The sequence below is a fragment of the Chiloscyllium plagiosum genome, unplaced genomic scaffold (genome assembly GCF_037043375.1).
Source record: "Chiloscyllium plagiosum isolate Xiang-an unplaced genomic scaffold, Cpla_swu_hap1 HiC_scaffold_17, whole genome shotgun sequence".
NCBI lineage: Eukaryota > Metazoa > Chordata > Chondrichthyes > Orectolobiformes > Hemiscylliidae > Chiloscyllium > Chiloscyllium plagiosum.
In genome coordinates, this window is record NW_028270155.1 from 2,432,368 (window position 1) to 2,448,638 (window position 16,271).

The window sequence follows — 16,271 nt, forward strand, 5'->3', positions numbered from 1 at the left end:
TGGCCCGGTGCTCCCTCTGCGCTGACCCTCCCACATGGCCCGGTGCTCCCTCAGCGCTGACCCAAATGGCGCGGTGCTCCCTCAACGCTGACCCACATGGCGAGGTGCTCCCTCAGCGCTGACCCAAATGGCGCGGTGCTCCCTCAGCGCTGACCGTCCCACATGGCGCGATGCTTCCTCAGCGCTGACCCTCCGACACTGCGCGGTGCTTCCTCAGCACTGCACTTAGAATAGGCAAAAGTGAGGACTGTAGATTAAGGTTGAGTATGTGGTGCTGGAAAAGCACAACAGACCCACTGCACTTAGAATGTGGTTTTCACATGTGGAACTCAATATAAAAGCACATTCTTAATCAGATGTAGAAGTGGTTAAAGAACTGCCCCAAAATGCTAATATTCTCATTAACAAAGCTAAAGACAAGCATTGAGCTGGCTGGAAAGACAGGTTTAACATGTATGTTCAATGAAGTGGGTGTGGGGGAGGGGATTGAGCGAGAGACCGAGAGCTATGGTTCATTACCAGGTGAAGAAGACACCCAGGTGTTTGTTAGGCTGTAGGAAACGACTCTCCAAGAAGCTGAGCTGATTGTAGTAGGATATCAGCAAGTCGACACCCAGGGCATTCCGACTCGGAGTGCGGACAGCCTGGAGATACACAGGGCAGATTTCAATCAGACACCAACACAGGAGCAATGCTATACCACACAGGCACATTCATTCAGTGAGCAGGAGCCTTTCCTGTCCCTCCTGAGTGAATAAACTCATTCACATTGGTAACTCCGGCACCAGCTCACTGTTTAGGATAAGGCAGCTGCAGACAGAGTACAGGGAGCCCCAGAACCCCTCTTCAACTCAAACACTGCACTCAGAAGTGCTATTCTGTCAGTACAGGTAGGATGGGCTGAAAAGCCTCTTTCTGTGCTGTAACAATTCTGAGATACCTGAATCTAAGTGTTGGGAACATTCAGCTTTCCCCACAGAAAGTTAGCATCATAGAGGTACAGCCATTTGGCCCGTCTGATCTGTGCTGGGGCCAATGCTCCACCCGAATCTCCTCATGCTGCTCAATCTCTCATCATCTGTAAATTCTCCCATTACGTGCTTCCTCGTGTTTGTCCAGCTTCCCCTTTCAATGCGTCGATGCAACTCCCCTCCACCTCTCCCAATCACTGTGTATCCCCTACATTCTCTCTGCTCTCTGGGTGGGGGGGAGAAATGTTGCTCCTGATTTTCCAACTGGATTTATTTGAGATTATCACATGCTGAAGGACCCTAGTGCTGGTTTCACCAGTAAATGGAGACACCTCTGTCAGTTTTATGCTTAGCATGAGGCCATTCCACCAGCCATTCACATGCTAGCCCTTTCACAATAATCTAGAGAATCTCACATTTTCTCCATTAGACATGAAAATGAGCTGATGATATCTGGCCTTGCACTCAGCAGGAGGAATTGTATTGTTAACAATGTAACTGCTTCCTGAATGACCTTCAGCAAGTGAAAGATGCTGTTGCCTTGCCTGGCTTTGTCAGACATCTGACTTTACAGTGTCAACTGCCAACTGCCCCTTGCAGTTTTGTTCAGAGTCCGAGAAATGTTTGTATTTTCAACATAGTTTCCTCACTAATCAACTCAAAAGATTTACAAGAATGTTGCCAGGGTTGAAGGATTTGAGCTATAGGGAGGGGCTGAACAGGCTGGGGCTGTTTTCCCTGGAGCATCAGAGACTGAGGGTTGACCTTATAGAAGTTTATAAAATCATAAGGGGCATGGATAGGGATAAATAGACAAAGTCTTTTCACTGGAGTTGGGGGGGGGGTCCAGAACTAGAGGCCATAGGTTTAGGGTGAGAGGGGAAAGATATTAAAGAGACCTAAGGGGCAACCTTTTCATGCAGAGGGTAGTAAGTGTATGGAATGAGCTGCCAGAGGATGTGGTGGAGGCTGGTACAATTACAGCATTTAAAAGGCATCTGGATGAGTATATGAATAGGAAGGGTTTGGAGGGACATGGGCCGGGTGCTGGCAGGTGGGACTAGATTGGGTTGGGATAACTGGTCGGCATGGACAGGTTGGACTGAAAGATCTGTTTCCATGCTGTACATCTCTCTGAGTCAATGCAGTCTTGACATATCTAGAGGATTCCTAATAAAATCCAGCTTTCTGAATTAGCCAATCTGAACATGGGTAACAAAAAGAGACCTCCAATTGATCACCATCAACAAACCTCTAATGTCTGTTCTTATACCACAACTAGACATTAGTCTGCATGCACAGCAAGTAGTTAGTAAGGTAAACTAAATGCTGTCCTTCAGTGCACAAGAAATGGGAGTGTAAAAATAGAGAATTCTTGTTGAACTGCCTTTGGTGAGATTACATTTGGAGTACTATATAGAGTTTTAATCTCTTTTCTTAAGGAAAGATATACTTGCATTTGAGACAGTTCAGTGCAATTTCATTCAGCTGACTCCTGGGATATAGCTGTCATCTTACAAAGTGAACTGAAGTAAATTGGTGCCATAGTCATTATTTGGAACAATACGACGTGATCTTCTTGGAAACACAAAAGACTCTGAGGAGCTAGACATTGAGAAAACGTTTACCCAGCTGGAAGAATCTAGAACGAGGGAGACACCGGCAAAGAATGCAATCTCCCATTTAAGCTGAATGTGAGGAGGCATTTGGAATTCTCTTGCACGCGGGGGGGTGGTGCGTGTGGGGGGGGGGTGTGGGAAGTGCAGGGGATGTGGGGGGTGGTGCAGGGGGGTGGTGCACACGGGGGGGGTGTGCGCGCAAGGTAGTGCACGCGTGGGGGGGGGGGTGCATGTTGGGGGGGGGTTGCTGGATTATTGAGAATATTCAAAGCAACCGCACCAGATTCCTGATGGATGGGGGCAGTTCAGGGATATGGAGGCACACAGTAAAATGGGGCTGAGTCTATAACTAGAACTTTTCTTTTCAAGGAGATCAATGTGAAACAAGTGGTTAGAGATTCACAGTCACTGACTGCAAACCATCAAAATTGCAAGTTTTAACAGTAAAGAGGGTCTGAAATAGAGTAAATGATTGTCATATATGGTTCAGTAATAAAGGTGAACTGTCTTATTTTAAAAGATGTATGTTAAACATATTAGTGTAGAATCATATAGAATATTATTTTGCTTAATTAAGTTTTATGATTAATTTTAAAAAAAAGTGGGTGGCATGGTGGCACAGTAGTTAGCACTGCTGCCTCACAGCGCCAGAGACCCGGGTTCAATTCCCGCCTCAGGCGACTGACTGTGTGGAGTTTGCACATTCTCCCCGTGTCTGCGTGGGTTTCCTCCGGGTGCTCCGGTTTCCTCCCACAGTCACAAAGATGTGCAGGTCAGGTGAATTGGCCATGCTAAATTGCCCGTAGTATTAGGTAAAGGGGTAAATGTAGGGGACTGGGTGGGTTACGCTTCGGCGGGTCGGTGTGGACTTGTTGGGCCGAAGGGCCTGTTTCCACACTAAGTAATCTAAAAAAAACTGCCCTGAACTTATTGAAAGGTGGAGTACGTTACAGAGGCTGAGTGACCTCCTCTTTCTGATGTTTTTGACTTTCCTGCTGTCACTGAAAAACATTTCCAGGGAGATGACCAGGATATTTTGATTCAATTTCAGGATATGGGTGTCACTGGCTAGGCCAGTGTCTATTGCCCATGCCCAACTGTTACAAGTCAATGACATTGCTGTGGTCTGGAGTCACATGTAAAAGCTTCCTTCCCTAAATGAACCAGAGGAGCTTTTCCAGACAATTGATAATGGTTTCATGGTCATCATTAGACTAGCATTTTACTGGATTCAAGTTTCGTCATCTGCCAGGATGGGTTTCAAACCTATGGCCCCAGAACATGAGCCTGGAATTCTGGATTACTAGCCCACTGCACCACAGCCTCCCCAACACATGGCTGGCCTGCTCCTTCCACTGTACACAGCTCCATTGGGATTAGGGGGTAACATCTACACATTACAGACCACTGGCTCGCCTCTGAATGGTTAGCACAGGTCTCCCTTGTACATGGAAGGGCCAACCCAATTCTCCCATGATCTGAGTCCTAACCTGCCGCAGGTCCATAAGATCCAGGATCTTATCCTCATATTCTGCTGGATCATCACCGTAGTGTTCCTCAATGAAATCCTGTAGGAATGAGAAACATAAAGCACTGAGAGGGCATAAGGAGCTGACAGAGAGTAAATGCAAGCTCACGTGGGTGAAATCCAAGAAAAATGAGAAAGGACACCAGTCACAGAAAATTTACGGACCACCTGGTCTTCACCACCATCGCGTTCCTATTCTGCTCCAGAAATGCCTCCCCCACCCCTTTTCCAATTCCATCCATCACCCAAAACTCACTGAGTTAAGAGACAGGTGTCAGTGATTTTTGAAAATGTGCCATTAAAAACCTAACCCGTAGTCTGAGAATGAAGGTCAGACCAATACAGATAGATGTTAGGAAGCACTTCTACACACAAAGGCAAGGAGAGGTTTGGAACTCTCTTCCACAAACAGCAGTGAATGCTGGATTCGTTGTTAGTTTTAAATATGGGATAGATACAGGTTTGTTAAGTGGAGGTGTTCAGGGATATGGGTCACAGGGAAGTGTGTGGCGTTAGGCCACCGATCAGCCATGATCTCACTGAATGGTGGAACAGTCTCAAGGGGCAGAATGGCCTGGTCCTGTTCCTATGTAAATGGACCAGGAAATCGAATTGGTCACACACAGGGATCTCATGGATGTTTGTCTGTGACAGCAGCAAATACTTTGTGCACATCACAGGAATGCGATTCACTTTGTTACCCCTTGGGTCCCCATCACCCCACACATCCCTGGGAGGGGGTGGGGTGTCCCTGTCACACTATGCGCCGCAGGAGGCGTCCTTGGGGCATCCCTAATACCCCACAGGGGGGGGGGGGCCTTCCTCCCCAGGGGTTCAGTGCTCCTGCTCCTCCAAGGCCCAGTATTGACATTTATTACACAACAGTAACACAGGATTCCTCAACATCCACCACCTGCATTTATATATCACCTTTATCATTCAGTTATTTGGTATAGAACTGGAATGTTGATGAGAAAAGACATTTTCTAAAAACTTTTTGTCTTGCACTAAGAATAATTTGCAGGAAAACCCATAGTAAAGAGAAAACAAAACTGATTCCAGTGAGGGGCAGGTGCAGAGTCGTTGGCGTGTACTAGAAGCTTTGCCATGGAAAATGTACTAGTTCATGTTGACTGGGATCTTTGTTTCAATTTTAAAATGTGTCCATTTCCTCGGATAGCCATAAATAATCCCAGGTAGGGAGCTCTCCCCCATCCAACTGTTACCAGACACACAGACAAAGTTATTTTGTAAAGAAGGTCAGATGATATTGTTTGTGGGATCTTGCTGTACTAACATCACATGCTTGATTTCCTGCACTCCTACTGTGATCTCACATCAGTCCTTTGGAATGCCCCAAGATGGTAAAAGGTGCTATGGAAATGCAAGCTCCAATTTGAAGTTTCAACATGAAATCCAGGATAAATAGAAGTTTGGTTGCCTAGGAAACCATCTCCTTGACAGCCAAAGCAACTCTGGCCTTACCCTCAAAGGCGTCACAAAGTCAACTTCCTTTGTCTCCTTCAGTCCCAGTGGAATGAGTGGAAAACAGAGTGCAGCCCTGCAAAAAAAAAATCACAGACACACTCAGGCAAATCCTGACAGTGGGTGCAACAGTCAGTTTACAAATCTCTGAAATCAAATCCTGACCCAACCAGTGCACATTGTGGCTGGTATCCCAGTGAGGCAGGATTATACTGTCCATCCAATCGCAAAAGAAAATACTGTTTGTCATCAAATAACCCCATCAGTACAATTAATCAGCATGTCAAAATGAGGGAGGGATCGGGAAGAGACCAATTCAAATCCAAGCCCAACAGGTATAAGGTGGATTGTTAATATTAAACAGCTCACATTTCCCTGGGTTTGGGGACAGGATTTAAAGTGTTAAAGTTTCAGAAGCAGAAGCAAAGCACAAACTTTACTGAAAAGGATCGGCGACGGAACTGGCTGCAGTGACCTTGAAAAGAGAGTCAGCGAGAAAGAGAACAAGAGAAACTCTTGCTGCGCGGAGATTAGTGAAATTTAGGCAGAGTTGGTGAGATCAGGACACAATGAGGGTTTTCATCACAGTATCTGATGGATTTGAACAAGGTTGAGTTACACTGAATGGGCATGGAGTGAATCCTGCCAGTACATTCCACTGTGCGGTGCCAGGGAGACTGGCACAGACACTGATTGTTCAGGGCACTCAGCAAAAAGGGCCTCTCTCCAGGTCTTCTTCCTCGCCCTGGTGAATGCCCCTCACTTATAAGGTGGTCAGTTATCAGCAGTCCCTTCCTTCTCCCATGTCTTAGCAAACCCTCCTACTCCTTTCCTCCCAAATCCTCTCCCTCCCTACCTCTTCCTCCTACTCTGAACCTCAGTTTCCACAAAGGACAGAGTCAGTAGATTAGCCCGGTGTGCAATTTGGAGTTAGACTACCCTTTACAGAGTCAGGGCTTTTAAAAATTTATTTACAGGATGTTGCTGTCAGCAGCTGGCCCATCATTTATTGCCCGTCCCTAGTTGCCCCTTGAGAAGGTGGGGGTGAGCTGCCTTCTTGAACAGCTGCAGTCTATGTGCTGTAGGTTGACCCACAATGTCCCTTAGGGAGGGAATTCCAGGATTCTGACCCAGCGACACTGAAGGAACGGTGATATATTTCCAAGTCAGGATGGTGAGTGGCTTGGAGGGGAATTTGCAGGGGGTGGTGTTCCCATGTATCTGCTGCCCTTGTCCTTCTAGATAGAAGTGGTCATGGGTTTGGAAGGTGCTGGCTGAGGATCTTTGGTGAGTTTCTGCAGTGTATCTTGTAGATGGTACACACTGCTGTTACTGAGCATCGGTGGTGGAGGGAGTGGATGTTTGAGGATGCGGTGCCAATCAAGCGGCTGCTTTGTCCTGGATGGTGTCAAGCTTCTTGAGTGTTGTTGGAGCTGCTCCCATCCAGGCAAGTGGGGAGTATTCCATCACACTCCTGACTTGCGCCTTGTAGATGGTGGACAGGCTTTGGGGGGTCAGGAGGTGAGTTACTTGCTGCAGGACTCCCAGCCTCTGAGCCCCTGTTACAGCCAGTGTTTATGTGATGAGTCCAATTCAATTTCTGAGTGTTAATAGTGGGGGGATTAGACCCTGAGGAAACTCGTTAGTCCCAGGATTGAGGGACAAATACACCTTTAAACTCAGGCAAGAAGGGCTGAAGGAAGAGGAATTCAACGGAGATTGGGACAGGGCAGGGAGAGGGACTGAATGGCCCATGATCAATTCTTACTTAAAGATAATCCAGAAAAAAAGTGATTTGAGCCTGAGCCACACAAATGCTACCTGTCAGTCTCAATCAGGGCACTCTGTACAGACTCCATCCCCCACCCCAGATATATCCCAGCCCCGACCCCAGACAGACCACCTAGACAGACCCCAGTCATTGGGAGGAAAGTCTCATTGAGAGAACCGCAGAGGGTGATGGGAATGGTCATGGTGATAATAGAAGGTCTACAATGTGGAGTAGCACTGAGTCCACAATGACCCTCTGAAGCGTATCCCACCCAGACCCAGAAGCCTACCCCATTGGTTAGTTTTGAGAACTCACTTTTCATTCTGATAAACTTCAACAGAGCTGTTTAATCCTTCGAGTTCCTCCTTCAGCAGCTGCAAGTTTGAATTGACAAAGCTCAGTTCCAACAGCACTGTTTCCCGCACCTTACTGTTGTCAGTCGCCCTGTGGACACACAATCAGGAGTCTCACTCTCTGCCTGCTCCAGGTAAATGTAGTGAGACAGACATTACCCATCCACACCCTCACAGCCCGTCAGCCCTCATTAGTCTCCCAGGGCCACAGCCCTGTGGGGCTGGGGGTCATCCAAATCAGATAGACATATTTCCAAGATTAGAGCGGTGCTGGAGAAGCACAGCAGGTCAGGCAGCATCCGAGGAGCAGGAAAATCGATGTTTCGGGCAAAAGCCCTTCATCAGGAATCATTGGAAAGATATTTCCAATACAGCCCACTCCTCCCGAATCCTCTGATGACCCACCAGAACAGAACATTCAAAGACAAAGCCTGTTCCTTTGGTCTTTATACCACTGGGCAAGACAAAGGAGAAGGATGGGTCATTAGTACATTCCTGCCTATATAAATATAAATACAAGGCTAAAACTGACAGATCTTTAATCATGAATGGAATCAAGGGCTGTGGGGGAAAGGCTGGAGAGTGGAGTTGGGAATTATCAGATCAGCCATGATCTTACTGAATAGAAAGCAGACTCAATGGGCTGAACGGCCTGCTCCTCTTGTTGGTTGAGGTCACAGTTTACCAGCAGCAGTGATCCTCCTATAGACTTCAGAGAGTTGGACAGCCTACAGCTGGCATTTGGAATCTCAGGAGAAGGGCTACCATTGGGTGTCTTTTCATTGTTCGAATCCAGTGGTGTGAGAGGCAGTCTCACAACAGCATCATCACCTCCCAGCATCGACGTGCCAACCACTCAAAACCAACTCCCCTCAGAAAGGGATGATGCTCTTACTCCTGCCCCCTGACTGCTGATCTCGGTCACAACAGAAGGCTCCCACGAGGAACAGCAGAAACACTTTAGGGATGTCCTCAAAGAGGTCAAACATCGCCACTGGCTCATGGCAAACCCTGGCTTGTGACCGGGCAATGTGGAGGAGGCGGCCATTGGAAAGGCACAGAAAATACCAGGAGAGCTCATCAGGGATCAGTGGACAGTGAGCAGGCGGATCTCCCCTGAGAAGTGGTATTCCTCAGGGATCAATGCTGGAATGGCTGCTGTCCACACTGATCAGAGTGAATAGTGTAGATGGATTGGAGGAGAAACCAGACAAATTCATGAGACCGAAGTGAATCGAGGTTTTCTTGGTAGATCTAGAGGAGAAAGACAGGAGGGGGTGCCAATAGAGCAATAACAACTGAAGGTGGATGGTTAAGCTGAATGGTCTGTTTCCATGCTGCGGTCTATATAACCACCACCACCACCAAATCCCCCCCACCCCACCGCCAACTCCACCACCAACACCCCCCGCCCTTGTTGGTCAGACCATTGTGTCTAGGAGTCAGGAGGTCATCTTGAACTGTACAGGACATGGTTAGAACACTTTGGGATTACTGCATTCACTTCTGGTTGTCCTTCTGTAGGAAGGACATTTCTAAACCCTCTCAAGTTTAACAAAGATTTAAGATTAGAATAGATTACTTACAGTGTGGAAACAGGCCCTTCGGCCCAACAAGCCCCACACCGACCCTCCGAAGAGTAACCCACCCATACCCATTCCCCTACATTTACCCCTTCCCCTAACACTATGGGCAATTTAGCATGGCCAATTCACCTGACCTGCACATCTTTGGACTGTGGGAGGAAACCGGAGCACCCGGAGGAAACCCACGCAGACACGGGGAGAACGTGCAAACTCCACACAGTCAGTTGCCTGAGGCGGGAATTTACAAAGAGGTTGTCAGGGTTGAGGGTTTGTGTTATGAAAGAGAGGCTGAATAGGCTGGGACTATGTGCCCTGGAGGTGGTGAAGGAGGGTACAATTACAAAGGCATTTGGACGGGTTGATGAATAGGAAGGGTTTAGAGGGATTGACCCAACTGCTGGCAAATGGGAGGCGACTTATTTAGAATATCTGGTGGCATGGTTGGGTTGGAGTGAAGGGTCTGTTTCCGTGCTGTATGAAACTATGACATTGAGAATAGACATGGGCTAAATAGTCTTCTCCTGCTCGTGTTTTCAAAGAGACGGAGTTGTGTTTCTCGAGTGGGAAGGGACAGCCCCTGGGGAACTGTACCCATAGCGAGCTAACTGCTGGAGGATAAAAACCAAAGAAAGCCTCACTTTGCAGGAACTGCTTTAAGGGACAGTATTCATGCTGCTGTCCCTCGGTTTAGGGACAAGCATTTACTTCTTTGCTGTTGGTTGGCACGGTGATGCCAGGTCAGGACAGCTGAAGAGTCCTTGCTATGTTTGATCAGGAGCCAGGAGAACACTCCCAGCTGGGGAACTACGTGTTCATGTTCTCACTGAGGGCACAGTGCCTGCACCTTCGAAAAATCAAAGGACAAAACATCACTGGACAGACCCCAGGGAAGGGGGAGGGGAGAATAAGGGACAAAGAAACAGACAGACCCGGACACGCAGAGTGGACTTACCGAAGGAGGTTCTCAGCTCCAGCTCGCAGTCGCATGGCTTTAATGATCTGCTGATTGAGGGTCACTCTCTGGCTCTGCAGCTTGCTGCGCCCAGTCTGAGCGTATGGATTGCAGCCCTGAAACAAGGCAAGGTGGTACATGGGCTCACAGCCAAGGGAGCAAAGGGTACATTAAAAAGGAAGAGGGGTGGTCACGGCAAGGCCAGAGAACAGTAACGTTTGTGCCCCCACACCCCCGGGTCACATAAAGGTCACTGAATGGACCCAGCCCCAAGGTTAGGGGCATCAGGAAGCAGAAAGAAAAACACATCCAACTACTTCACAATCTAACACACTGACCGTCCTCCCCACAACATCAGGTCACAATCTAACACACTGACCGTCCTCCCCACAACATCAGGTCACAATCTAACGCACTGACCGTCCTCCCCACAACATCAGGTCACAACCTAACGCACTGACCGTCCTCCCCACAACATCAGGTCACAATCTAACGCACTGACCGTCCTCCCCACAACATCAGGTCACAACCTAACGCACTGACCGTCCTCCCCACAACATCAGGTCACAATCTAACGCACTGACCGTCCTCCCCACAACATCAAGTTAGAATCTAACGCACTGACCATCCTCCCCACAACATCAAGTTAGAATCTAACGCACTGACCGTCCTCCCCACAACATCAAGTTAGAATCTAACGCACTGACCGTCCTCCCTACAACATCAAGTTAGAGTACAAGGACAAAGCAGATCACCAAATCACAAACAGCAACAGCAGGCCTTTTGGTCCATATCTAGACTTCAGTAAACCGTTCAGCAAGGTTCCCCATGGGAGGCTGGTTAGCAAGGTTAGATCTCATGGAATACAGAAAGAACTAGCCATATGGAGACAGAACTGGCTCAAAGGTAGAAGACAGAGGCTGGTGGTGGAGGGTTGTTTTTCAGACTGGAGGCCTGTGACCAGTGGAGTGCCACAAGGATCAGTGCTGGGTCCACTACTTTTTGTCATTTACATAAATGATTTGGATGCGAACATAAGAGGTACAGTTAGTAAGTTTGCAGATGACACCAAAATTGGAGGTGTAGTGGACAGCGAAGAGGGTTACCTCAGATTATAACAGGATCTTGACCAGATGGGCCAATGGGCTGAGAAGTGGCAGATGGAGTTTAATTCAGATAAATGTGAGGTGCTGCATTTTTGGAAAGATCCTAGCGAGTGTCGCTGAACAAAGATCTTGGAGTGCAGGTTCATAGCTCCTTGAAAGTGGAGTCGCAGGTAGATAGGATAGTGAAGGTGGCATTTGGTATACTTTCCTTTATTGGTCAGAGTATTGAGTACAGAAGTTGGGAGGTCATGTTGCGTCTGTACAGGACACTGGTTAGGCCACTGTTGGAATATTGCGTGCAATTCTGGTCTCCTTCCTATCGGAAAGATATTGTGAAACTTGAAAGGGTTTAGAAAAGATTTACAAGGATGTTGCCAGGATTGGAGGATTAGATCTATAGGAGAGGCTGAACAGGCTGGGGCTGTTTTCCCTGGAGCGTCAGAGGCTGAGGGGTGCCCTTATAGAGGTTTGTAAAATCATGAGGGGCATGGATAGGATAAATAGACAAAGTCTTTTCCCTTGGGATGGGGAGTCCGGAACTAGAGGGCATAGGTTTAGGGTGAGAAGGGAAAGATATAAAAGAGACCTACGGGGCAACTTTTTCATGCAGAGGGTGGTACGTGTATGGAGCTGTCAGAGGAAGTGGTGGAGGCTGGTACAATTGGAACATTTAAAAGGCATTTGGATGGGGTTGGTCGAGATTGGGTTGGGATATCTGGTCGGCATGGACAGGTTGGACCAAAGGGTGTGTTTCCGTGCTGTACATCTGTATGAGCGAGAGTGAGAGCGAGAGCGAGAGAATTGCTGGCACAAAAAAAAAGAGTGGGATCACTGGCCTACAGGTAGATCACTGGCTTGCTGAGAGTGGATCACTGGCAGGAATCCATCCTGCAGGGCCCCTGTTCTGAAGAGATGGGTGAACAAGACGTAAGCTTCACCTTCCTGTCCACAATTCAGGAAGCGTTCTCTCCATCCACTTCTCAACTGGAACAAGGCCAGGGAACCTCCTGACTATCCCTGTGCCAACACCATGCTCCTCCACAGAGCAGCTGACACTAGGCTCACACACTGCCCTCAGCACAGTCTCCAAGTCCTTCCATTCAAAGCAGGAAGGGCCACGCTCATGTTAGCACCAGCCAGCACCATCTCCCCCAGATACAACCCCAACTCGACTGGCCAGACTCCCACTGCTGTCCCCACAGAGTGAGGGAGGGAAAGGAACCAGACTTCAAAACTCCATCAACCACACAGCAATCTCAACACGTAGGGAGTACAAGTGGAAAAAAGATTGACTTATTTGTGGTTAACGTCATGGAGATAGAAACTGTCATTGAAGGTAGGCATCTGCTCTCATCAGTTACAAGATCCAGGAGAGAAATCTCTGACTGCCTGAAGAGCCTCTCAAAGTCAGGTCTAACAGACTGCGAGGCAGCGTGCTGCCGAATTCTGGTTACAACTCTGCCAGAATATCCACATGTCCTTGTACACGGGGAATGTCTGGGGCACAAGGGGATCAAAAGGCAATAGGTCCAGCAACAAAGGAATTAGCTTCATTGAGAATGAAGGTGGGTGAAGGGAAGTCACTGCAGTCTGCAACAGACATTTGGAGAGATGGTCGAACATGTCCTGGAATAATATTCTTGGGATAACATTACCATGAAGTTCTAGAAACCTGACGAAGCCTGTCTTTTCGCCACGCCTTTGTAAAACTTCTGGTTTCAAACAGAGTCCCAGGATCTCAAGAGTGCAGGGAAACCGATCCTTCAGTCCAACCTTCCCACGCTGACCAGATATCCCAATCTGACCTAGTCCATTTGCCAGCAGTTGGCCCATATCCCTCTAGACCCTTCTGATTCATGTACCTACCCAGATGCCTTTTAAACGCTGTAATTGTACCAGCCTCCATCACTTCCTCTGGCAGCTCATTCCACACATGCACCTCTCTCTGCATGAAAAATTTGCCCCTTAGGTCCCTTTTAAAATCTTTCCCCTCTCACCTTAAACCTATACTGTCTAGTTTCAGACTCTCCTACCCTGGGGAAAAGACCTTGGCTATTCACCCTATCCATGCTGTTCATGATTTTATAAATTTCTATTCGGTTGTGGGTAAAGTGTTGGAAAGGGTTATAAGATATAGGATTTATCATCGTGAAAGGAATAATTTGATTCGGGATCATCAATTTGGTTTTGTGAAGGGTAGGTAGTGCCTCACAAACCTTATGGAGTTCTTTGAGATGGTGACCAAACAGGTGGATGAGGGTAAAGTGGTTGATGTGGTGTATATGGATTTCAGAAAGGCGTTTGATAAGGTTCCCCACGGTAGGCTATTGTTGAAAATACGGAAGCCTGGGATGGAGGGTGATTTAGCGGTTTGGATCAGAAATTGGCTAGCTGAAAGACAGAGGGTGGTGGTTGATTGGAAATATTCATCCTGTAGTTCAGTTACTAGTGGTGTACCACAAGGATTGGTTTTGGGGTCACTGCGGTTTGTCATTTTTATAAATGACCTGAATAAGGGTGTAGAAGGATGGATTAGTAAATTTGCGGATGACACTAAAGTCAGTGGAGTTATGGACAGTGCTGAAGGATGTTGTAGGTTACAGAGGGACATAGATAAGCTGCAGAGCTGGGCTGAGAGGTGGCAAATGGAGCTTAATGTGGAAAAGTGAGATGATTCACTTTGAAAGGAGCAACATGAATAAAAAGTACTGGGCTAATAGTAAGATACTTGGTAGTGTAGATGAGCAGAGAGATCTCTGTGTCCATGTCCATAGATCCCTGAAAGTTTGTACCCAGGTTGATAAGGTTGTTAAGGCAGCATACACTGTTTTAGCTTTTATTGATAGAGGGATTGCGTTTCAGAGCTACGAGGTCACATTGCAGCTGTACAAAACTCTGGTGCAGCAGCACTTGAAGTACTGCATGCAGTTCTAGTCACCATATTATTTGAAGGATGTGAAAGCTTTGGAAAGGGTGCAGAGGAGATTTACTAGGATGTTGCCTGGTATGGAGGGAAGGAGAAAGTGAGGTCTGCAGATGCTGGAGATCAGAGCTGAAAATGTGTTGCTGGAGAAGCGCAGCAGGTCAGGCAGCATCCAGGGAACAGGAGAATCGACGTTTCGGGCATAAGCCCTGAGGGAAGGCCTTATGAGGAGAGACTGAGGGACTTGAGGCTGTTTTCATTAGAGAGAAGGTTGACAGTGACTTAATAGAGACATATAAGGTAATCAGAGGATTAGATAGGGTGGATAGTGAAAGCCTTTTTCCTTGGAAAGTGATGGCTAGCATGAGGGGTCATAGCTTTAAATTGAGGGGTGATAGATATAGGACAGATGTCAGAGGTAATTTCTTTACTCAGAGTAGTAGGGGTGTGGAATCCTCTACCTGCAGCAGCAGTAGACTCGCCAACTTTAAGGACATTTAATTGGGCATTGCATAAACATATGGATGATAATGGAATGGTGTAGGATAGATGGGCTTTAGATTGGTTTCACAGGTCAGTGCAACATTGAAGGCCATAGGGTCTGTGCTGCGTTGTATTATAACATAGACCAATACAATCACCCCTCAGCCTCCAACGCTCCAGAGAATTTAGCCCCAGCCCTTTCAGACTCTCCTTGTAGCTCAAACCCTCTGATCCTGGCAACATCCATAAAAATGTATATACAGTATACTAAAAGCAGCCTCACCAACGTCCTGTACAGCTGCTACATGCCTCCCAACATCTATACTCAATGCACTGACTAATGAAGGCTAGTGTACTGAACACCACGGCTTTTGCCCGGAACGTCGATTTTACTGCTCCTTACACGCTGCCTGAACTGCTGTGCTTTTCCAGCACCATTCTAATCTAGACTCTGGTTTCCAGCATCTACAGTCATTGTTTTTACCTCCTTCACTGCCCTATCTACCTGCAACTCTACTTCCAAGGAGCTAGGAACCTGCACTCCAAGGTCTCTTTGTTCAGCAACACTCCCCAGGACCTTACCATTAAGTGTATAAGTCCTGCCCTGATTTGCCTTGCCAAAATGCAGCACCTCGCATTTATCCAAATTAAACTTCACCTGCCATTCCCAGCCCATTGGCCCATCTGATCAAGATCCCTTTGAAATCGGAGTTAACTGTTTTGCTGTCCACTACACCTCCAATACTGAACATTCCTCTTACGTTCACATCCAAATCATTTATATAAATGACAAAAAGCAGTGGACCCAGCACCAATCCTTGTGGCATCTTTAGTACCTTTTGTGCAAAAACTTTCAGAGATTTGTTTCTCCCACTGTTTCTGGTCAGGCAGCCCTTTCCCAACTACATCCATCAAACATAAAAAACAAAAGGGTATCAGTTTCAAATGAAACACCCAAACATGTGACAAATCATGAAAAACAAAAGGGATAATATTTCAAATGCTGGTTTGCAAGATGGTGTCATGAGGTCATGCCTCTTTTAACTTGAATATAATATATTAGGAGTCTACTCAAGACAATACTTTGAATGAATAAATTACCTTTACTCTAAAGAAACACTCTAAAGTTCTACACAGGAATATTATAAAACAAAGTCTGACATTGAGCAACAAAAGAGTTTTTAAGTCAGGTGACCAAAAGCTTGGTCAAAGAGAAAGATTTGAAGAGTTGCTATGGGAAGTGATTGAGGTGAAAGGGTGTAGGCAGGGAATTCAAGAGCTCAGGGTGACCAGGCAGCGGGGGAGGGGCGGTGTGAAGAAGAGACATACGCTGGAGGCTGGAATTTGAGGAATGCAGAGACCTCAGATTTATGGGACTGGAGGAGATTATAGAGACACAAAGGGGGTGAGATAATAGAGGGAGATGAAAACATGGTTGAGAGTTTTGAAATTAAGATATTCCTTGGTCAGGAGGCAATGCTGGTGAGTGAGCAG

The 16,271-nt window shown here is 47.1% G+C and overlaps 1 protein-coding gene across 1 annotated transcript in view; it reads right to left on the minus strand.

Annotated features, from left to right (window-relative positions):
• Positions 1-16,271, minus strand: part of rhpn2 (rhophilin, Rho GTPase binding protein 2) — a 58,891-nt gene that overhangs the window by 29,322 nt on the left and 13,298 nt on the right. The window contains exons 3-7 of the mRNA XM_087995677.1: positions 10,266-10,381; positions 7,690-7,818; positions 5,604-5,679; positions 4,081-4,158; positions 520-644 (exon numbers count right to left, since the gene is read on the minus strand). Coding sequence (XP_087851803.1) covers positions 520-644; positions 4,081-4,158; positions 5,604-5,679; positions 7,690-7,818; positions 10,266-10,381 — 524 coding nt within the window. The remainder of the gene's footprint in view (positions 1-519; positions 645-4,080; positions 4,159-5,603; positions 5,680-7,689; positions 7,819-10,265; positions 10,382-16,271) is intronic.